The sequence below is a fragment of the Microcaecilia unicolor genome, chromosome 2 (genome assembly GCF_901765095.1).
Source record: "Microcaecilia unicolor chromosome 2, aMicUni1.1, whole genome shotgun sequence".
NCBI lineage: Eukaryota > Metazoa > Chordata > Amphibia > Gymnophiona > Siphonopidae > Microcaecilia > Microcaecilia unicolor.
The window spans coordinates 28,974,575-28,998,596 of record NC_044032.1 but is presented as its reverse complement, the minus strand read 5'-3'; the positions used below and the strand labels follow the sequence as shown (position 1 = coordinate 28,998,596).

Here is a 24,022-nt window from a genome sequence, read left to right as displayed (position 1 = left end):
CACTAGTAGCTGGTTTCCTGTTTAGTCCCTGCTTGATGCATTTAATATAATGGGGAAGGGTGATAACAACAACAACCCCTACACTATCCTTGCTTTCCCCACTATCCATTCCCCAAAAAAGTGCAACTGGCACACCATATTATACCTTCTGAAATCCAGCAAGCCTAATCCTCCCTTTTCTTTGTTGTATCAAGTTTATTGCAACATATTCTGGTCCCTTTTCTTCTACATGTGAATTTCAAAATTGCATTTGCTCTTCATCCTGACATAGGCAACTGAGAATCATCAGCCTAGAAAGCACTATCATTTTTAATAATAGACATCTTCCCATCAAAGAGTGGAAGGTGCTGCCACATTTACAACTGTCATACCACCTACTCCATCCTATCCCTAATATTCAAGAATATTTTATTTTCTCTAATACCCACTTAAAAGGGAATACCCTTTCCACCCCTCCATAAGCTAATCCTCCACTGGCATGGCTACCAACTTATCAAAGTTAATAGGCTAAAAGCCCACCTCTTTAACACTGCTTTTGACTCCTGACCACTTCTCACTTGCTTTTGACTCCCAACCACTACTCACTTGCCCTGTACCTTTTATTCCCACCTCTTTAATTCCCTTACCTCTTAGTAGTTCTGTCTGTGTGCCTGTATTTAGATTGTGAACTCTTTGAGCAGGGACTGTTTTTTTTGTGTATGGTGTACAGCGCTGCGTATGCCTTGTAGCGCTTTAGAAGTGATAAGTAGAAGTAGGCAAGCTAATGAAAGATTCAAAATCCCTAAATGTCTGAATGATCTCTGGAATAAAAGAATGTAATCTGCAAGAGACTAGCCATCTCTTACATCCTCATTTTTATGCCCAACAAATTCTCCAACTGCATTAGCTTTATGATCAATGGGTCAAGAACAACAACAAAAAGTGACAGCATGCACCTTTGTCTAGTACCCCCCACCCAATAAAAACTTGCTCAAATTTCCCCATTAAGTAGCTGCCTCACCACTGGTGCATCATATAGCCCTCTAACCCATGTCACATAGTTATGCTCTATCCCCATGCTTTCTAACTCTCACAATATATAATCAAAAGGACCTTACTAAACGCATTCTTGGCATTCAGGCTTAACATCAGCAACTCCTTCAACCCTTTACCACTGCTATTAATTTTCTTACATTTTCTGATCCTGTGCCACTTGCATGAGTACCACCTCTCTCTCTCGCCAGCAAGATCTTGATGTCAATATTAAACAATACAGGTCAATATGACCCTACCTGATTTAGGCAATACCACAATTAAGGCCCATTTCATTTCTGGTGTTTTAGAGGGTATTACTCTGCTCCCAGGCCATCCAGTTCTGCTATGTTGATCTGTTCTAAACCTTGGGTCATGTGATGCTCTAAGAAAAATTCTATGTACATTATTCCTCTTCTTATGTCCACAGAAAACTTGGGGGGGAAAAGCCCTAAAAAATCTTGTTCTATCTCCTTTGTTAAGCTATTCAGCTCTCCTCACGCCTCTCACACTCCTGTAATATATACAAAAGAACATAATTGCCATACTGGGTCAGATTAAAGGTCCATCTAGCCCAGCATTCTGCTTCCAACAGTGGCCAATTTAGGTCACAAATACCTGCAGGATCCCCAAAGGTTGCAAGATTCCTTGCTATTTACCGCAACAGATAAGCAGTGGCTACCCCTGGTGTACCTTAATAATAATAATAAACGCAAATAGAGAGGGTAATACAGCATACACAGAAAGTATACAAGACAAAAAAAAAAGCAACACTGGGCCTTCAAGACTGGGACAATAAAAGTTCTTTATTGATGACCCGACACGGGCCGTGTTTCCTTCAGGGGTAGTTTTATGTGAAGATTGGTTGTGTTACTGCCATGTGATTGCTGAAATGCTGCAGTCAGCATAATCATGAATAATTATTAATATCATCATAAATAACATCTATTCCTTATGATGATCTTAATTTACATGCATACACCATATGCACATGGAGTTTTATGTTATTTATGATAATTATTCATGATGATTTTAATTTACATATGAATATTAAGATATACATGGATATTTATGTTTTTTATATGTGCTCTATCTCCATTATTTTACAACAAGTAATTTTTATATGTATGTTTTCAAAGATAAAAATGTTTATGATTATTTATTTAGGTATATTTTTAAGAGATGCTATAATTTCATAGTATGTTTTAAAATTATTTCTATTACCAATATTTGTAATCTCAAAGTACAATCATTATTTGTTTGAATTATTGATTCTTATCTGTATATGATTTTATGTGTTTTGTTGTTAGACCTGAGGCAGGCGTCATTTGACGCCAAAACACGGCCCATGTCGGGTCACCTGTCAATAAAGTACTCCTGTTGTCCTAGTCTTGAAGGCCCAGTGTTGCTTTTTTTTGTTTGTATACTGGTGAGGAGTGGCCTAGTGGTTAGGGTGGTGGACTCTGGTCCTGGGGAACTGAGTTTGATTCCCACTTCAGGCACAGGCAGCTCCTTGTGAATCTGGGCAAGTCAGTTAACCCTTCATTGCCCCAGGTACAAATAAGTACCTGTATATAATATGTAAGCCGCATTGAGCCTGCCATGAGTGGGAAAGCGCGGGGTACAACTGTAACAAAAAAATAAATAAATTACCCTCTCTATTTGTCTTGTACAAATGTCAGTTGAAATCTTATAACAGACACAGGTAAACTTTTGTCAGTTACTTTTTACATCTGAATGTGTTCGCTAGGGGCATCCATAGTTATCAGCATACTGGTACAGGATACAATCTGTAACATATTACGTTTATGTTCATGGAATTCTTGTATAAATGCTTGCTTTCTAAACTATTGCTCCAGTGCTTTAATAGGTTTCAATTTATCACGAAATAAAAAGTTACATGTTACAAGGAAACCCTAATGTGTTACTTACCAAACTGGCTGAGAACAGATGATTGGGCATTAGGGGGTTTGATGTCCCAGGAGGTGGTAGTGCTTGAGTTACTGCTGCTTTGTTGGCTGCTCTGTGCAGTGAACTGGTTCAAAACTGGAGATTTCAATTGCTCAAGAATCTGTAAGTCTGCAGAGTTTGCCATTTTCAAGGACCCAAGATCACCAAACCCGGAGCCAAGAACGGAGGACTAGTAAATAAACATATTGCATTATTAGTGTTTACACCTTTTCCTGTCCTATATTTCCAAATTTAAGTTACAATTATGGTCAAGAATCACTACACTCAGATATCATATACAGTACAGTAGGAATATACTACTACTAATTGTTTCTATAGTGCTACTAGACATACACAGCACTGTACACTGAACATGTAAGAGACAGTCCCTGCTTGACAGAGCTTACAATCTAATCAAGACAGAAACAGGACAGATAAGGAAATTACTTAAGGTGGGAATTATAAAACAGACATTAGTACTGAACAAGTGGTAAGTAGTAGTAGAACTAAATCTACATCCACATAAAATATTTCACTGGGCCATAGTCACCAAAAAAAAACAAACAAACAAACAAACCACAGCTGACAAAATGCAAAGGGCCCTGTTTACGAAGTCGCGTTACAGTCGTGTTAGCGTTTTTAGCGTGCTCTAAGCATTAGTGCACGCTAATTGTGTAGACGCCCATAACATTCCTATGGGAATCTACATAGTTAGCGCACGCTAATGTTTAGCACATGCTAAAAACGCTAGCGCATCTTAGTAAGCAAGGCCCAAAGTGGCTTAAAAGCAAACATAGAGGAAACTTAGGGAAAAAAAAAAAAAGATGTTCAAAAACCTGAAATATAGATGTGAGCAAGTCAGGAAACAGTTTGCCTAGCTTTCCTGTTTGTTTGTGTGTCCAACTTTCACACATTCCATACAGATGTACTTCATTAAAAGGTATGTGTGTATTACAGATAATCATTAATACATCACAGAGAATCATGTTCCTCCTCCATAAATCAATTATGCAAAGTAACTGATTTAATTTTTTTATGCAATTATATTACATAGAATTTTCAACATTCTTAAATGTTTATGCGGGTACTTGTATATACCGTAGAACTATCTAGTGTGGAAAGATCCATTTTGTATACAGTTTAAAATCTTTCCAGGACAGTTTTGTTTATTACTAACAACAAAGTTGTGTTTCCCCACAAATATTTGGTGACATTTTTCTTGCATTTTTTATTCTAAACAGATATTTTTAAAAAGAAGTCAGTGGTTACTTAGCAGTTAACTGAAGATTTCAATCTAAAATCTGAATTTAAAACTATCCCACTGTATAATCAATTAAAATTTTAGTGATGTTAAACAGCTACTCTTTCCTCCCATAGCTGGTGCTTTAGGATAAATGATTTTGATATAGAATCTTAGCACATTAACAAATCATGATGTTTAGTTTTTCTTTGCTTTTCTGACTAATCAGGCCTATGTTTTAATTTTGCTGGTTTTTAACATGTTATTACTTTGATTCCATTCTAAACCTACCACATTGGGAGGGGAATATGAATTGACGGTACTGGAGTTTCCTGTTCCCGATGTCATCTGAGAACTGTGTTGGGAATTTGTAAAGACAAGAGCCTGGCCAAAGCTCTGTTGCTGCGAAGATTCAAACGTGCTGGATTCTACTTCAGGACTTGAGGGTGGTTTCTGAAGTAATGCTACGAGATCAATGCTAAAGAAAAATGAAAAATAAAGCAGGGGAAACCCACTGTATTACTATAAAACAAAGGAGAGCCTGAAAAAAATTGTTAAGCATTCAAGTAAGCGGCAATAACATGACACCTGGCAATTTCCTACACAGCTGCTAGTTTATGAAATTCTTATAAGTTCCATGGTTAAGAAATAGTTGCCCACTTGAAATGGGGGTTCCTCTGTAGACTGAAAGATAAGTCAGACACACAAGTAGGCGGCATCTGACAGCACTGACACGTACTAACTCATACATGTTCTCTCAGTCTTACATAGAGATTAGGAGGCAACACTCTGGGAAAGGGGGCAGGCATATGTGTCCAATTTATCATGGTCTCTATAGAAAACCACTGTTATTATTTATTTCTAACTACTCTATTTCCACTGAAAACAAAAGAAATCATCCAGAAAGTGGGGAAACCCAAGTTGAGAATTATGCTTTTTAAATTTAGGTGTAGGCCTCGCATGGTAACCTGCTTGGGCAGTTGACCATTAACTGAAAAGGCCTTGTCAGGAGGAGGAGTGGCCTAGTGGTTAGAGTGGTGGACTTTGGTCCTGGGGAACTGGGTTCAATTCCCACTGCAGGCACAGGCAGCTCCTTGTGACTCTGGGCTAGTCACTTAACCCTCCATTGCCCCAGGTACAAATAAGTACCTGTATATAATATGTAAGCCGCATTGAACCTGCTATGAGTGGGAAAGCGCAGGGTACACATGTAACAAAAATAAAATAAAATATGCTGTCCATAAAGTAGTGATATGAAAGTGTGAACAGAATACCACATTGCAGTTTTACATATTTCTTAAATGAAAAGTTAGGAAGTCATCAACAGAGATTTTCATTGTTCTCACTTGATGAGTTTTTACTTATCATTTAGCTAAAATCCTATTATGCTGTAGAACTGATACGCAGGCTACTATGTCAGTTTTACATTTTTAGCTACTACTATTCTAAGTCTTATATCAAAGGATATGAAGAGCTGAGTTAATTGACAATATAACTTTTTTTTTCACATAGTAAGCCAACACTTTTCCAGTCCAGCGTGTTCAATACTTGCTCACTTTTGTGTATGTAAGTCCCTGGAGAAGAAAGTGGGAAGCTCTATGAATATGTTAACAGCTGATACCACATTTCATACAAATTTAGCTCAGGTTCAATAGACCACCATATTCGGTAACAATTGCAGATGTAGACATAATAGACAAGTGACTGAAGCATGCTTACTCTTTGGGATTAAGTTATTGTTACTAAGAAGAGACTGTTCCCAGAGAGTAGTTCAACTCTCCTGATTCTATAGGATCAATGAGTGTTTTTGTGTATTGAAATAGAACTGCATTAAGGTCTCATAGAATCTGTAGTTCCTTGACAGCTGTTTCAATGCCACATCCCTTAAACAGGTCACAAATGGACACCATGTATTGCTGCACCCAGTAATGTGTTGAAGGAACAATGCTATCATACTCAGATGTGCCTTTACAGAACAGCCAAGATTATGAAATGCGCTTTGATATTTATTCCACCTTTCGTCGAGTGCAAATATCAGTCAAGACTTTGTTAGATAGATGACAAGGAGAACCATTCTCACTTGAAGTCAGGTCATTTCCTTTCTAGGATATCTTCTATTTCTTGACAAAGTTGGAAAGATGCTATTAATGGCACTCAACATCCATGCTGTGAGAGCTAGAATAGATGTTTGGGTGGAAAATCTTTCCCTAACCTTCAGTTAAGTCAGTTAAATATCTAACTACTTCTACAAATGGAGGAGTAGCCTAGTGGTTAGTGTAGCGGCCTGAGAACTTGGGGAACTGGGTTTGATTCCCACTGGGCAAGCCACTTAACCCTTCAATGCCCCAGGTACAAAATGAGTACCTGTATATAATATGTAAACTGCTTTGATTGTAACCACAGAAAGGCGGTATAAATCCTATCCCCTTTCCCAGTTATGAATGAAGGAGATTCTGATATATTCTAAAGTTCCAGGTAATGACTGAGGAGCCAGTGCAGAAAGCAACCTCAGGTTAAGTTGCAGGGTTACCAACAGTTGAACACTAATTCTACACACTGAGCAATGCAGAGAAGACCTGTGAACAGGTGTTAACTTGCATAGAAAACAGCTGCATGTCATATTAAAATGTATGCTGATAAGCTTGTTTAGGTATTCTGTGCTACGCAGAGAGTACACTGCCCACTTGATGCAAGCAAAACACGAGAAATTTACCAAGAGGGTCCAAAGTAGCACAGAAAGATTTGCAGAGAAGATTTCTTGTCAGTCTCACATTTAAGTGATGGTTTTGTTCTGCAAGCCAAAGGACGCCAATAGCCCATACAAGTCTTAAAGGCAGCTAGTGAGTCCAAACAAAACTAAAAGTGAAAGCACACATCGGTGCCTGTTCTTCAGCACCTAAATTTGAGTCTCTCAAATATTTCAATTTTTGAAAGGCTCATATTTATGTGCTGAAGAACAGGCGCAGATATGTACTGAAGCTTTGTTTTGGTTCAGGCATGCACACAAGAAGCTGCACTTACTACAAAACCATGTATGCATGCATTCGACATACTCCACCCATTTTTGCCACAATATAATTTGTGTATTATTAACTTGCTGCATTCAGTGCTATTACGCTCACAGTAGAAGCAATACACTCAGACATTCGCGAGCAGCTGTACCACGAGCCTTTCTGCATCTCCCCCTGAGTGCTTCCAGGAGGTATGCTACCAACAGACATCCTTTGAAAAACAGCCTACTTTCAGATCTTTAATGACTGTACGACATTAAAGCAACATTTGCTTGAGTGACACTTGGACCAGCGTCATATTGTCAAGTGTGACATATCACATGACACTATTGCACATCAGTTAGTGAAGCATAATTTGTAAGTGAGCGACAGTAAAATTAACTGTAGGAGTAACAGAAATAGAATGTATAAAATTTATGAAACATTAATAAAATTCATCTAAAAAAACATCAAGATGTGCCTTCACTGAAAGCATACAAATCCTAACAAAGCAAAGTTTTAAAAGGGTCCAAAAATAAAAACACAAAAAATGTGTAAATATTAAACAAATTCATATAACACCATAGTTTACAAAGAAATATATGCTGTTCACTTTAAACATTAGATAAAGTGGTAGGTCAGTCCACGTTTAAAGGTAATAAAATAGAAAAAAAAAACAAAAGAAAATAAGATTTTTTTTTTTTATTGGACTAACAATACATTTTTTTGATGAGCTTTTGAAGGTATCCCTTCTACTTCAGATCAGAAATGAACAAATGACATATCAGAATATATCTATGAAACATAAAAGAATGACAGTCTAAAAGGGAAGGTAGGGGTGGGTGGGTGGGAAACAGGGAGAGATGGATAGGTGATCAGAGAGTGACCAAACAGTATAACTTTATGGTTTATAATGTGATAGGAACCCCAGATCTTTGTTAAGTCCTATTTGGTATGTGCCAAAATATTTCATCATTTTAACTTCAAGGGTTTTACATTCCTGAGTGGTTTTGAAATTTCCTTTAAGTATTCTCTAAATTAAATCGGGAATTTTTCAAACTCGTATAGCAATATTTACATCAAAAAAATGTTTAAAACTATCATATGTGTGAGTCTCACCCTGTGCAAGGAACTTGAAAATCCAATTCCTATTTTCTCTAAATTATCAAGGAACCTCAAATCTACTACTGGGGGAACTACTGCAAATATCAATCTGCAAGTATAAATCTTAACCCCACTCTTATAAGGAGTCAATTACTATCACAAATCCTAGTGGAAGAAGAACAGGAGAAAAACAGACCAGAGGCAGCCAGTAATTGGGCGAAACGAGGCGCACTTGTTGAAGGGAGAGATGAGATGGATTTATGAATGAACTGAGACTTTACAGACTGCAAGGATTGTTTTCGTGGAGGGCACTGTGAGCAGCTCTTTCAGTACAAGTCTGTGGACAGCAGGGGATTCATCCACAGTTGGATTGTCAAGTTACCCTGTCAGGAGCTGAATATTTAGGATAAGTAAAAGTGCTGTGCATGTTTTTTCATGGTTGGTTGAACAGCTGAAGGATTTTGAATACACTCTTGAAGTTAGGGGGAGGTGCCCTGGATTGATTAACTGTTATGAGGGTCGGGTCTGATAACAGTTAAACGCGCTGGGCTTGGCTGAGAGAGACCTGGAAGAAGGGATGTCCAAAAAGTTTTGATTTGGACATCCTCGCACATCCCGATCCTCTGGGGGGGGGGGGGGGGGGGGGGGCGCACAAGCTGAAAACAACCTTGGAGGGGACTGTTTAGAGAACTGTGCTTGTGGTCAGTTCAGGCAGGTAAGAAAAACAGGGACGTCCTTTTTTTTTCTTCAGAGAAGTCCTTCTCCTGATAGAGACCTGGAGGGAGGGACATCCAAAAACTATCAGCCAATCCCAGCGCGTTTAGCTGTTACCAGTATCAGCTAAACGCGCTGGGATTGGTTGAGAGAGACCTGGTGGGAGGGACGTCCAAAAAGTTTTGATTTGGACGTCCTTGCACATTCTGATCCTGGGGAGGGGGGGGGGGGCCCAAGCTGAAAACATTGCAGATAGGAAAAGCACGTCCAAGAAGGACGCCCATCACAAAAGCTGCAGGAAGACGTCCAGCTCATGTTAGACGTCCCTGACGAGCACTTGAATGTTTTTTTTCATCACAGAAGTCCTTCCTAATTGCCTGATGTAAGCCTGCCTTTAACATGCAAAGCAGTAAACAATGGAAATGTTACACAAGCGAAGAGCAGTAGCACTTAAATTAACTGGGGCTCTTTTCAGCACAATTTCTCTTCTGAGGTTTGTTTTTTTTTTTTTGTTACATTTGTACCCCGCACTTTCCCACTCATGGCAGGCTCAATGCGGCTTACATGGGGCAATGGAGGGTTAAGTGACTTGCCCAGAGTCCCACTAACAACATTCCATGTAGAAGTCGGCCCTTGTAGATCACCAATGTGGCCGCGCAGGCTTCTGCTTTTGTGAGTCTGACGTCCTGCACGACGTCAGACTCACAGAAACAGAAGCCTGCGCAGCCTTCTACATGGAATGTTGCTAGTGGAATAGCAAAACTCCATGTAGAATCTCCAATAGTAGCAACATTCCATGTAGAATCTCCAATAGTATCTATTTTATTTTTGTTACATTTGTACCCTGCGCTTTCCCACTCATGGCAGGATCAATGCGGCTTACATGGGGCAATGGAGGGTTAAGTGACTTGCCCAGAGTCACAAGGAGCTGCCTGTGCCGGGAATAGGTTCAGGCTGCTGACAAGTTTCCTGCTCGTCAGGGCCGTCCTTTTTTGTTGTTGTTGTTTTTTTGAGTGAAGGACGTCCATGGCATGCGCAGAGCAGCCGGCGTAACGCTTGGCTGCTCTGCGCATGCTCCACCAGCCAACTGGCCGACTGTTTACTGATGGAATAGAGAATGCAAGTGCGCTACAACAAGCAGCTCATTTGCATTCCTTTTCCTTGATGCATGCCCATTCCTTACCGATTCGCTAAGGGAATAGGTAAGGGAAGGGCTTTAATGATTTTTTAGTGCATCTTCCCCTCAGGGTCTACCCAGAGAGTTAGCTGAAGGCCTCTGGGAGATACTGCAGGCAGCTGATCCCCCCCCCCCCCTTCCCCATTACGACCTCTGGCAATGTCAGTGTAGGTAGACTGGATGTCTCCTGTCTTTTGGGCTTCGTTTCCACGTCTTAGAACCAGTGCTCAGGAAGAACAATAGAAACCAGACATCTGGTCTCCAAGAATTGGGCCTTCAAAAGAATTCACACCATCTCGGTAATCAGGAGATGTTAGATCAAAGCAAACCAAATTATACACAGGAAGCTGCTGGGAAAAGAGAATTCAGATATTTAAACCCAGAGAGGGACAGGACATACACAGATATTCACACATAGGAAATACAGAGACACACCTTCATAGCTACAGACATTTATGCTCGGAGAGCCATTCCACACACACCCCTCTCCTTAGCCCTGACAGAACAGTCCCATTCACTTACACATACATACAGAATCAGAGGGACAAGCAGGCACACGCGCACACACACAGAAGCAACACTGCAATACCTTTCTGCCCCAAGTGCTGAACATTTTTTTGCAAGCCTATTTCTATATATATATATATATATATATATATATATATATATATATATATATATATATATAAAAACTCTCTTCTAAGCCACACCTGTTTGCTGTCTTATTATGAACAACCCCACTGCCCCTCGGAAGTGGACCCAGGACCAAAGAAAGGAACCCATAACTAAAAATCCAAAGTTCTCTTCTGACATCTGGGGGACAATAAATTACAATACTTACCAGAACTAAAAGGGTGGGATTTACAGAATTTGAACAGTAAACTTTATTTGCACCCGGGGAAAGAGCTATGGAATTTGAATTTGGAATTTAAGTTGACGGGAGCATACACAAATGCAAGTCATACCTTTGTCCAGGAGTGATATGATTCTCAGTGGGAACTGAAGAGGAAGTGAAGACTTTTGTTTCTGAAAGCTAGAAGAAAATGTGCATTTTAATGAGAGGAAGATTAATACTTTTAGAGCCACACTGTAGCAAAACAAAGAAACTGTTAAATTGTAAACTTTTAGTCTATATGCTCCTGCTTAAAGCATGCTACTACTTTTTAAACATAGTGAAAAAAAAGTCATTTGGTGCCCCAGAGTCACATTATAAGATGGCTGCTGACTAGAAGGTCACAGGAGCAGCTAGCTCCAGGGACCCTGGTTGGAGACCAGCTGAGGACGGGACCGTTCGACCCTCGCACAGTAACGGAGGTCAGCGGGCTGACGGTCGGTTGCTGCCTGGTCCAGACTGATGGTTTCACTTGGGAGGTAGAACCCAAGCTGCCTATTGGACATCCTCCCCGGGCTAGGTCGTTCACCGGGAGTCAACCGCAGCCCCCAGACTCCGCTGCACACTGGGAGGAGCGCCGGCCAGCACCAATCCACACCTCTGGCATTGCCAGCCAGGCAGTGGCGCCCCAACCTCGGCTGTACACCGAGAGGAGTGTCAGTTGGCCGGCCAGCCGGCCGCACGAGGCTGCAGAGAGAGGAGGAAAGCAGGGAGCGCTGCGCACACAGCTGCAGAGCCGGGGGAGGACAGGCGAGAGGAGCAACGTGGGGGACCTGAGCAGCTCGTGGCCAGTCAGTGCTGTTCGACACCGCACACGACAACTGCCGTGCTGGGAGCAGCCCATGTCCACTAACGGAAAGGGAACTGTGAGTGAATTGTCTGACTTTATTCAATAAGGGAAACTTCAGAGAATGAGGAGACTTAAGATGTTTGCTGGTGTACCAGGGTAATACTTCAAGATATTGAGAATTTGCGGTTGAAAAGTCTTAAGAGGCTTGACAGCAGAGAACCAGGGTAAGGGGTAAATAGTTACTGAGGGAGATGAAGGCATTTTTAGCGAGAGAAGCGTGCCTTTGAAAGAGCCTTCACTGCATTTGATCAAACTAGAGGGGTTAAGCTTGTGAAGAGGCAGATTTGTGTTGGGTTAATCAAACCAGAAAGGAAAAGTGAATCAAGTAACTCTGCTTGTATCAGTTGGGATGTTGACTGTTGACTGGTCTGCACACAGGTGAGCTTTTTGGATAAGAGAAGCAATGTTTGGGACTGTTTAAGTGTATTTATTGGAAGAGCTGTTTGTGAAAAAGCAGAGGATCTAGTGGAAGGTTAAATCTAGTGAAGTGCTAGCGTTCCTTGATGACCACATTTCATACAGCAATTGTGTCAAGTACCTTCCTACTATCTTTCAAGTACCTCTCCCCCAATCAAGACCAACCCCACCCTCTGGGTCGACTTGTTAGTAACCAAAGACAGCCAGAGAAGTCAGAAGGAGAAACTGTTTTTGTATTGGCAAATCTGTGAACACTAACATTTTAAGCAAGCATAAGAAAGATTAAGAAATGAAATTAGCTTAAAGCATCTGTCACAGAATTGATTAGAAACTCTGAAGCAGGATATCAGAGTGAGAAGGAATCTTCCAACTTGAGTTCCTTGTGCTGCATGCATGACACCTCCCTGCTAATTACCTTGAAGGTGCTCTGAAGTAGGAATGAGCAGCAAGGCACATGCTGATGAAATTCAACAACCTCCTGTCACTTTTGCAAGAGCACTGGAGAGTCTCAACACCATGCAGGCCTATCTGGAGGCCACAGGATGTCAGTGCTAGGATAGTTTTTACCGTCTGGCAGACAGTCTATGGAACTCACAGACACAAGAGTGTACAGAGGACTATGACTGATTACTTCAAGTAAGCCTAATGTCAGTTAACAGAGACTGTATACTGTACGTATAATAAACAGTACTGTACATAAGTATCAGATGTGAAGCTTCTTTTTTGGGTCACAACAGTTAAGTGCACACAACGGTTAAGTGCACACAACTGTTAAGTGCATGTATTTCTTTGGTCCCAGACCCTTGCACTTAAGCGGATTGCACTGTATTGTTAGTAATATGTAAATTATCTTTAAAATCAAGCATGATACCAGAAGACTGGAGGGTGGCTAACGTACACCGATTTTTTAAAAAGGTTCCAGAGATGATCCGGGAAATGACAGACCAGTGAGTCTGACTTTGGTGCTGGGCAAAATGGTAAAGACTATTGTAAAGAACAAAATTACAGAGCATATTCAAAAAAATTGACTAATGCAACAAAGATTTAGTGAAGAGAAATCTTTCCTCACCAATCTATTATATTTCTTTGAAGGGATGAATAAACATGTAGATAAAGGTGAGCCAGTTGATATTGTGTATTTGGATTTTCAAATGGCATTTGACAAAGTACCTCATGAAAAGAGTCCAGAGGAAATTGAAGAGTCATGGGATAGGAGGTAATGTTCTATTGTGGATTAAAAACTGGTTAAAATGGTGGGGTTCCCCAAGGATCAATGCTGGAACCGCTGCTTTTTAACATTTATAAATTATCTAGAGATGGGAGTAACTAGTGAGGTAATTAAATTTGCTGATGACACAAAGTTATTCACAGTTGTTAAATCGCAAGAGGATTATGAACAATTACAAGAGGACCTGATGAGTGGATGACTAGGCATCCAAATGGCAGACGACGTTTAAGGTGAGCAAGCATAAAGTGGTGCATGTGGGAAAGAAGAACCCGAATTATAGCTATGTGATGCAAGGTTCTACATTAGGCGTCACCGACCAAGAAAGGGATCTAGGTGTCATTGTTGTTGATACGTTAAAACCCTCTGCTCAGTGTGCAGTCGCGGCGGCTAAGAAAGCAAATAGAATATTAAGTATTATTAGGAAAGGAATGGAAAAGAAAAATGAGGATATTATAATGCCTTTCTATCGCACCATGGTGCAACCACATCTCGAATACTGTGTGCATTTCTGGTCACCACATCTCAAAATAGATATAGTCGAATTAGAAAACGTACAGAGAAGGGCGACGAAAATGATAAATGGGATGGGATGACTTCCCTATGAGGAAAAGCTACAGCGGATAGGACTCTTCATCTTGGGGAAGAGACGGCTGAGGGGAGATATGATAGAGGTCTATAAAGTCATAGACCTGAATCGGGTAGACATGAATCGCTTGTTCACTCTTTCCAAAAATACTAGGACTACAAAGTAGTAAATTTAAAACTAATCAGAGAAAAAATTTCTTCACTCAACATTAAACTCTGGAATTCACTGCCAGAGAATGTGGTAAAAGCAGTTACCTTAGCGGGGGTTTTAAAAAGGTTTTGCTAGCTTCCTATAAGAAAAGTAAATAAGCCATTATTAAGATGGACTTAGGGAAAATCCACTGCTTATTGATAAGCAGCATAAAATGTATTGTACTGTTTTGGGATCTTGCCAGGTACTTGTAACCTGGATCAGGCGACCCTCAGAGGGAGGAATGCTGGCTTCGGCCTAACCCCTGGTAAGCCTTTCCTCAGCTGAGAGGTGCCCAGCTCTACCCCCGGCTGCCTTTCAGGTGCTGTGGAGGACTTGCAGCTCATCTGCATATCCTTACAGCCTTCTCCGGGGTGACACCCAGGTCCACTCCGATCCACTCAGGGCCTCTGCTCTAGGTGCCCAGCGCTCCCACCAGGTGCTGTGGAGGACTTGCAGCCCTTCTGCATTTCCTCACAGCTGTAACCGGGGTGACTCCAGGTCCACCCCGACCTTCCCAGGGCCCTCGCTCCAAGTGCACAGAGTTTCCAGGTGCTTTTTGACTAGGATCAGGCGACCCTCAGGGGGAGGAATGCTGGCTTCGGCCTAACCCCTGGTAAGCCTTTCCTCAGCTGAGAGGTGCCCAGCTCTACCACCGGCTGCCTTTCAGGTGCTGTGGAGGACTTGCAGCTGATCTGCATATCCTTACAGCCTTCTCCGGGGTGACACCCAGGTCCACTCCGATCCACTCAGGGCTTCCGCTCTAGGTGGGGCATTTTTCTCTTTACATCTAATCTTCTTCCCAGTTGCTAAAGTACCTCAGTTGTTTATGGCCCCTATTCACATTCTCTTCCTAGCCCTGTCCCTTCCTAATCTTTTCCCTCACCCCCTACCTCTCTCCGCTACAGGAACTCACTGCACATCCATCGATTTCATCACCTCACCTTCTCTCCTACCCTCTTCCTCCCTCTTGGCTTTTAATCTCCGTCTCTTTCTTCCCTCCATTTTGCCTTCCCCATTCCACCTAAATACCTCTCGCCTTCGACGCCTTCGTGGTCACACCTCTCCTACTCTCCTCCGCTCTCTTTTACTCCTTCTCTTACTCTCAGCCGGTGACATCAATCCCAATCCTGGCCCTCCTCACCAACTATTATCCCAACTCTACAGATCTCACCGCGACCTCTCTAACCTCATCTCTATTTCTCTACTCCCCTCCTCTTCTCTGCCCTTCTCTTGCGCCCTATGGAATGCCCGCTCTATCTGTAACAAGCTCCCCTATATCCAGGACCTCTTTATCTCGCGTCACCTCCATCTGCTCGCCATAACAGAAACCTGGCTCTGCCCTGATGACTCTGCTTCAGTCGCAGCCCTGTGCCATGGCGGTTATCTTTTTTCACATACTCCTCGCCCTGTTGGTCGCGGGGGTGGTGTTGGACTACTTCTCTCTCCAGATTTCAACCCCTTCTTCCACCTCAATCTCACTGTTTTTCCTCCTTTGAAGTCCACTCCATCCGCCTTTTCTCTCCTCTGCCTCTTCGAATAGCGGTCATTTATCGTCCCCCTGATTGCAGAGATGGTACTTAAATGATATTATAAAGTAATGGTTTGAATATACACTTCTGAAATGAAATAAAATGAGAATATGCCCTTATCATAAGTATTTCTGAATCAGTCAATAAACCCCAGAAGCTGGTTTTACTTTGCAGAGGTCTAGGGTAACCTGAAAGACAGCAAAACTGCTGCAACTGTATAAGTAGCATAGTGATTTCAGACTATCCATAGGTAAGCCTCAGGAGACCATAAGGCACCATGAGAACTGAAGGTTTCATGTTCTGCTTTACCTGTATAGAGTCTGATCTTATCAGGGCTATCATAGCCTCCCAGCATGAAGCCAGATTTTAATCAGGATTATTATTAATTAGGGCTGTCAAGGAGTAAGAATGATGTTTTCCCCTCCTTATAAAAGCCAGTTGGTCTGCACTGCTTGTTTGGGTCTCCCATTTACGATGGGAGTCTCATCAGCTGTTGTAATCCCAGAGCTCCTAACAGCCTAGAAAGGAATATCATGGTTACAGTTTATGTATATAGTTGATTCATTCCTCTGAACAGAGTTGATCCTGGATATATCGTATCCTGGTTGAGACCTTTAATATCTCTATGGTTGTTTTTTGTGTTAACTTGCTGCATACATGTAGATTTATAAACATGAGGTGTTTATCATTTCTTGTTATAGCTACATTGCTATTGCATATAGGTAAATCAAATTCACTATTCTGTATGTACACTTTCTGCTATTGCACTGATTGCTACTGCATAGATTTTAATAAACATATTTCCATTGACTTATTACCCTGTGCCAGATCCTTGTGAAGCTGATTCAGAACTTAAAGAAGCAACCCAGTACTACAAGTCTGCATTATCTCTCTATATAAAAGGCACCTCCAAGGTTCTAATTGAAGCCTCCAGCCGGAAACTTGAGGTGGCATAGATATCCAGTTTAGCAAGTACACAAAGGAAAAGAGAGTTGCAAGTAAAGCAATTAACTCCTGCCACAGTTGTTTTCTCAAGCACCTGGAGTGGTTGCCCTGGGTGATTAACAAGGTCAGCTGGAGTAAAGCAATTAACTCCTTCCAGAGTCTTGCCCTGGGTGATTAACAAGGTCAGCTGGGGTGCACAGGGAGGGGGGAGGGAGACCCTGGAACTGGGAGCGAGGAGGGAGTGAAGGGCCCCTGGCACACACTCTGAGTCTCATACATACACTATCACTGTCACAGACACACTCGCACCCAGTCACACTCTCTGTCACACACATACACTCTCGCACATTCCCTCTCTCTCACACAGTCAATCTCACACACACTCTCTTAAACATACACACTCCAAGGAAAACCTTGCTAGCGCCCGTTTCATTTCTCAGAAACGGGCCTTTTTTACTAGTTTAGAAATAAATACAATTACTTAGATTTCTGCATCAATCCCCCTAAAAGCAGTTTCCTAGCTCCTAAAAATTATTTTTCCCCCTACATCCCTATCATGTTCCCTGCAACGCTTATTGATATTTAAATATACAACTGTCATAAGTGCTCACAAGGTTCAAACCTGTGTGTCGTCAACTCAATGCCCATGTATTTTCCTGCAAAATTAATACAGATCTTTGCATGTTTTTCATTCTAGACCACAACTTTTTGAAGATATAAGATAAAAACATGAAGCTTCTACCCAGTCAGATGCACTTACATCTTCATTCCATTCTTCAGCTGTCCACTCTTCCATTGAGTTTCTCCATGCACCTATATATACATCAAAAGAAAGAACAGAAGAAAAGTTCTTTTAACAAGCCAACAATAACATTTTATCTCACTAACACTATATCTACAGCTCCACCACAATTGTCAAGCCAAATGAACTCATATAGCATAAACATACAGCAGAATTAGACAGACATAGGCAAGTGTGACCAAACTGATAAAAGGGATGAACTGACTCTCCTTCTAGAAAAGGCCAAAGAGGTTCAGGCCATTGAGCTTGGAGAAGAGGCAGCTAAGGAGAGTTATGGTCAAGATCTATAAAATCATGAAGGGAGAGGAACTGCCAGTCAGTTTCATCTTTCAAAAGGTACAGACTACAGAACATGCTATTATTTTTACTAAATAATATAGTTTAAACAAATTGGAGGAAGTGTGTGTGTGGGGGGGGGGGGGGGCTCCCCCACTCAGCATGGCTGGAATTTAGTGGCAGGCATAAAAAAAAAAATACACACCCTTTGCTGGCCAACCTCCATTCAGGGCCACTTTAACTACTTATGGGCACTGGGCAAACGAGCATGGGCCCTCCTATTTTTCCCCAAATTAACCCTGGCCCCATTTAAGGAAAAGAGAACTTTTATAATATATTGATACAAAAACATTTATTTTAAAGCAATGTGCATTATATACTTGAATCATTGTTGATTAGAAAGATGCTATTAACACAAAGAAGCATTTTCAATGTAACATCAATAGAAATCAAACAAAATAAAACATGGAAAAGCTAAAACAATGTAACATCTAAATTCAATTTTGGACATTTTGTAAAATCAGTAGCAAACATTGCCATTTTCAAACCAGAAAAAAATCCACTTTTTGTTTTGAAAATGGCCATTTTCTAGATGTTTTTGTACTCAGTGCATCTATCTTTTAGGACTAATTTCGACAAAAAGTCCAAAGGAAAAATACATAAAAACAAGCCATTGGGATATGGGGGGGGAGGGGGGGACGACGACAAGCATTCTTAATAGACTGGTCACACAGACATCCCAGCAGAGCAGTGGGGATCCCCATGAGGCACTACAGTGGACTTCACATAAAAGCTCCAAGGTACGCATCTCACCGTTACCCCCCCCCCCCCCTTATACTGTATGGCAAGCCCTCCAAAACCCAAAGACCTACTGTACACTACTAGAATAGCCTTAGGCTTGCAGGTTTCACTTATATGTTGCTACAGTAGGGTTTTGGAAGGCTCACACTTTTCATCACAAGTGTAAGATGTGGGATATGGGCCTGGGTCCCCTTTCTCTACAGTGCACTGCACCGCACTGACCACTAGACTACTCTAAGGACCTGCTGCTACTCTAATAGGCTTGGCCATAACATCTGAAGCTGTTAGAGGCTGGTATGTACTGTTTCTTTCACATCCTTGGGGATGGGAAGGGTTCGGTGACCATTAGGGGAATAAAGGGGTAATCTTGTCATTTAGGTCACGTTTTTGTGACTTAAATGTGAATAAAACAGGTCTAGACCAAAACGTCTTAATAGAACATAGCAAAAACCTCCAGGGCTAAACGTTATGGCAGAAAAACCTCCAAGTTTTTCCAGGGGTGATATGATACAGACGTTCAAATATTTGAAAGGTATTAATCCGCGAACGAACCTTTTCCAGAGATGTGAAGGCAGAACGAGAGGACATGAAATGAGATTGAAGGGGGGCAGACTCAAGAAAAATGTCAGGAAGTATTTTTTCACGGAAAGGAGTAGTGGATGCTTGGAATGCCCTCCTGCGGGAGGTGGTGGAGATGAAAACGGTAACGGAATTCAAACATGCATGGGATAAACATAAAGGAATCCTGTTCACAAGGAATGGATCCTCAGGAGCTTAGCCAAGATTGGGTGGCAGAGCCAGTAGTGGGAGGCGGGGATAGTGCTGGGCAGACTTATACGGTCTGTGCCAGAGCCGGTGGTGGGAGGCGGGGATAGTGCTGGGCAGACTTATACGGTCTGTGCCCTGAAAAAGACAGATACAAATCAAGGTAAGGTATACACAAAAAGTGCACATATGAGTTTATCTTGTTGGGCAGACTGGATGGACCATGCAGGTCTTTTTCTGCCGTCATCTACTATGTTACTATGTAAGTTTTAGGAATGCCCAAAACCCACCCCCAATATGCTCCTTTATGATTTGGATGCACTGCTGAGAAAAAGTCTCAAACCTGAGTTTCAAAAAAATTGAAATTGGGGCATTTTTCTCCAAAAAAAACAACCAAATGCCAAGTAACACCATTTGAGACATGTGGGTTTTTTTTTTTTAATTAAATGAGCCCAAAAATCTTTTGCTTTTGCTGTGTCACTTCTCTACCCTGTCTCACACATGTTTTAGTTCTCCCACTACTCCCCCCATACACCAAATGCAGAATAAGTGATACAAATTAGCAAATGTACTAACAAAAACTGAAATGGAGACCATCAGAAGCCATACTGCATGTATTTACTCAATGCAATATTAAACAAAAAAAAAACATTTCCTATGCAAATACTGTGGAAAAACAGAAAAAATATGAGATACAAGGCGAGAGTAACAGAGCCAATATATAGCTTTAAAACATAATAAATATGAAAACAGGAGTGAGAAGTTAGGAAAGTAATTCTGCCCAGAGATCCCCAAACTTTTTTTTTTAAGTGTAGACCCCTTAACAACATCCAAAAAGTTCACCAACCCTCCCCCCCCCCCCCCCCCCCCCCCCCCCCCCCAAGACAGTGGTTCTCAACCTCTTTACAGTCAGGACACAACTGGCAGACAGTGCTCACATAGTGACACACTGCATATATAACTTCCACAGACCTTTGGTTTGACACAGTATAGTGGTTCTTACAAACTACATGGAAACATACTGTGCATTCACAAAAGCACTATTCCCCCCACCCCTACAGACAAGGTGCAGATCAGAAGTAGAACATTTTTCCATGGAAGTCATTGTTCAAAAAAAAAATATTTGGATTCACATGCCATCTGAGCAACAGCAGTATAAATCTCTCCACTACCAAGCACAGTAGTACTAATCCTATGATTCAAACAGAAAATACCTTACCTACGAATAGGTAGAACTACAAATATAACATTGGGCCCTTGAAAAACCAAATTAACTTCTGTTTTTATTTCTCCCATGTTGTAATTCACGCCAAATCGAATGCTTGGAGTTCCCAGTTCAATTTTTCTTTGTACTTCTATTTCTAATTTGTAATCCCTTGTTCTCTATTTGATGACGATTTGTTGGTGTTTTGTGTGTGATCAAGGTGCATGTATGAAGTTTGTGTAGAGATCCTACTTGTTGTGTTTTATACTGAAGACACTCCACAATGCATATTTCCCAAAGCTAACCAATGTTTTTTTTTTTTTTTTTAATTCTACTTTTGTTATCTGAGCATTTTATTTTTCCAAGCATGTTGGTCCCAGTTTCCCTTTTCTATCTTCTGCTAACTCTTTTCAGTGCCCACAGTCCATTCATCCATTCTCCTTTCTTCTATTCCCCCACTATATCTGTCTCTGACATATTTCGTCTTTCTTTTCTGCCCACTCAATTATCACCTACTCTCTCACTCTCTTTTAGATCGGTTCACCATAGTCTCTTTTTGCACATTGATCTTTCAGGATTAGATATTTATACTACACCTCCATCACGAGGTCAGTATGTCTTGCTTTTATTTTCAAATGTTTTATTCACAAATTACTTTTTACTCTGGTCATCTGCCGTTCCCAAACCTCTCCATCCAAAAAGTTTATTAATTGCATCAATGTCAATATTTTATTGCATCTAAAAAGACTTCTCATATATTGTTTGTCCTACTGTACCACTGATTATAACAAACTCAACTTTAGATACTGTATCTATATATTTTATATTTTTACTTCTTTGTCCTACCTGACCTACTATTAAAGAATTGCACTTTTAAAACTGCATTGACATTTTTCATATTGTTTTTATGACTTATATCATATAGCACATTGGTGCACTATTTCAGCTTTTCACGATTATGTCAGGTATTTGTTCATAATTTCACCATTATTTTACAACTCCATCATTTTAAGTGCACATCTGATTTTTTAATTATTTTACATATTAAAAAACAGACTGACTGTAGTATATCAATTCAACTGACTGTAGTACATCAATTCATTCTCCATAGTATACCTAAGCATTTTTTATTATTACTTTTGTATCTCTATACATTTTGACTGTGCATTTGTTTGTTATTTCTAGACTCCTGAAGCAGGCACGTTTAGCACATGGTGCCGTGTCAAGTCTTTAGCTTTCATCAATAAAGAGTGTTTTTCCAATGCTTTGGTGTTCCATGGTTTGTTTGTGAACAGCCGTCATCAGTTTCCTACTCCCCCCCACCCCTATGGTCCACGGTCTCCCTGTCCCTCTCCTTTCTCCTCCAACCCTAAGGTCTAGTGTCTCCCACCCTTCCTCCTTTCCCACCCACCACTATGGTCCAGCACCTCTCTGTCCCTTCCCACCCCCATCTGCAATCAGCATCTCCCTATGCCCTCTCTCTCCTCCCTCCCAAAAGTAATCTCCCCTCTCACCTTTCCTCACAACAGTGTCTGCACCTCTCTCCTTACATCCCTTCCTCTCCCCTCAGGACCAAGCCTGACTCCTGCTAACTTTCCAATCTTCTTTCCCTTTCCACTCTCTGTCAGTGTCTACCCCCAAGCCAGACCCAACCAGTCTGTCTCACTTACGCAAACCTCTCTCTCTCTCTAGATATGCCTAAAGTCTCTCCACCTCCAACCAGTGCCTTCCAATCAGCCTCTCTCTCCAAAGCCAGCTGTCTCCCCCCATCCAAGTCCCATCCAGCTTCTACTCTCTTCCCCCTCCCTCGACTCCCATCCAGCTTCTACTCTGTTCTCCTTCCTTGGGGGATCAGCACCCAAGAAAAGATCTAGGTGTCGCTGTAGAAAATAGGATGAAATATTCTACCCAGTGTGTGGTGGTGGACAAAAAAAAAGCAAACAGGATGCTAGGAATTATTAGGAAAAGGATGGTAAATAAGACCAAGAATACTATAATGCCTCTGTGTCGCTCCATGGTGCAACCTCAACTTGCGTACTGCATTTTTTTTTTTTTTTTCATTTGTACCCCGCGCTTTCCCACTCATGGCAGGCTCAATGCGGCTTACATATTGTATACAGGTACTTATTTGTACCTGGGGCAATGGAGGGTTAAGTGACTTGCCCAGAGTCACAAGGAGCTGCCTGTGCCTGAAGTGAGAATCAAACTCAGTTCCTCAGTTCTCCAGGACCAAAGTCCACCACCCTAACCACTAGGCCACTCCTCCACTCCACTCAGTTCTTGTTGCCTTATCTCCAAAAGAAATTAGAAAAGGCTCAAAGAAGGGCAACCAAAATTATAAAGGGAATGGAACTCCTCTCATATAAAGAAAGGCTAAAGAGGTTAGGGCTCTTCTGTCTGGAAAAAAAAAAACAGCCGAGGGGAGATATGACCAATGTCTACAAAATCCTGAGTGGCATAGAACGAGTAGAAGTGAATCGATTTTTCACTCTTTCAATAATTACAAAGACTAGAGGACACACAATGAAGTTACATGGAAATTAAGTTACATGGAAATATTTTTAAAACAAATAGGATTTTTTCACTCAAATAGTTAAGATCTGGTACTCATTGCCAGATGATGTGGTAACACTGGTTAGCGTATCTAAGTTTAAAAAAAGATTTTGACAAGTTCCTGGATGAAAAGTCTATAGTCTGGAATTGTCCAGTATTGGAAACAGGCAGGAATTCAGTGGCTCAAAAGGAGCTTTCATTAGCTGGGTGAGAACGACGTTGAGATCCCATGACACTGGTGGAGGTTTGACCGAGGGCTTTGACAAAAGCAAACCTCTCATGAAGCAAACAACTAAAGGCTGTCCAGAGATAGGCTGACCCTCTACACATTGATTAACACTAATTGCACTAAGGTGAACCCTTATGGAGTTAGTCTTGAGACCAGACTCTGATAAGTGTAGAAGGTATTCAAGCAGGGTCCGTGTAGGACAAGAAAAAGGTTCTAAGGCCTTGCTGTCACACCAGACGGCAAACCTCCTCCATTTGAAAGAGTAACACTTTTTTTTTTAATTTATAGAAGTCTTTATTGAACTTAAACTGATACAAAACAGAGTATAGACATCATAGAACACAACAGTATTAAAACAGAAGTCTTAGTACAAAAATGAACAATGACCATAATTCGTATCAATCTACCGTGAATCCCCAGGTACCTTCAACTTTTTTCATTTTTATACACGAGTGAAACCCCACCCACCCCAAACTAAACCCCTCCCCCTACAACCCCCCTCAAATCCTCCCTCCCCTCCCTATACCTAACTCTATTACTCCCTCCTGTCATTCAGTCCAGTGACAC

At 41.3% G+C, this 24,022-nt stretch overlaps 1 protein-coding gene across 4 annotated transcripts in view; it reads right to left on the bottom strand.

Moving 5' to 3' along the window:
• The window catches only part of LOC115462835 (ubiquitin-associated protein 2-like), a 473,475-nt gene that overhangs the window by 282,410 nt on the left and 167,043 nt on the right, over positions 1–24,022 (bottom strand). For all 4 annotated transcript variants that reach the window (XM_030192869.1, XM_030192870.1, XM_030192871.1 and 1 more), the window contains 4 exons: positions 17,586–17,638; positions 11,152–11,219; positions 4,493–4,679; positions 2,944–3,151 (listed from right to left, as the gene is read on the bottom strand). In XM_030192869.1, coding sequence (XP_030048729.1) covers positions 2,944–3,151; positions 4,493–4,679; positions 11,152–11,219; positions 17,586–17,638 — 516 coding nt within the window. The remainder of the gene's footprint in view (positions 1–2,943; positions 3,152–4,492; positions 4,680–11,151; positions 11,220–17,585; positions 17,639–24,022) is intronic.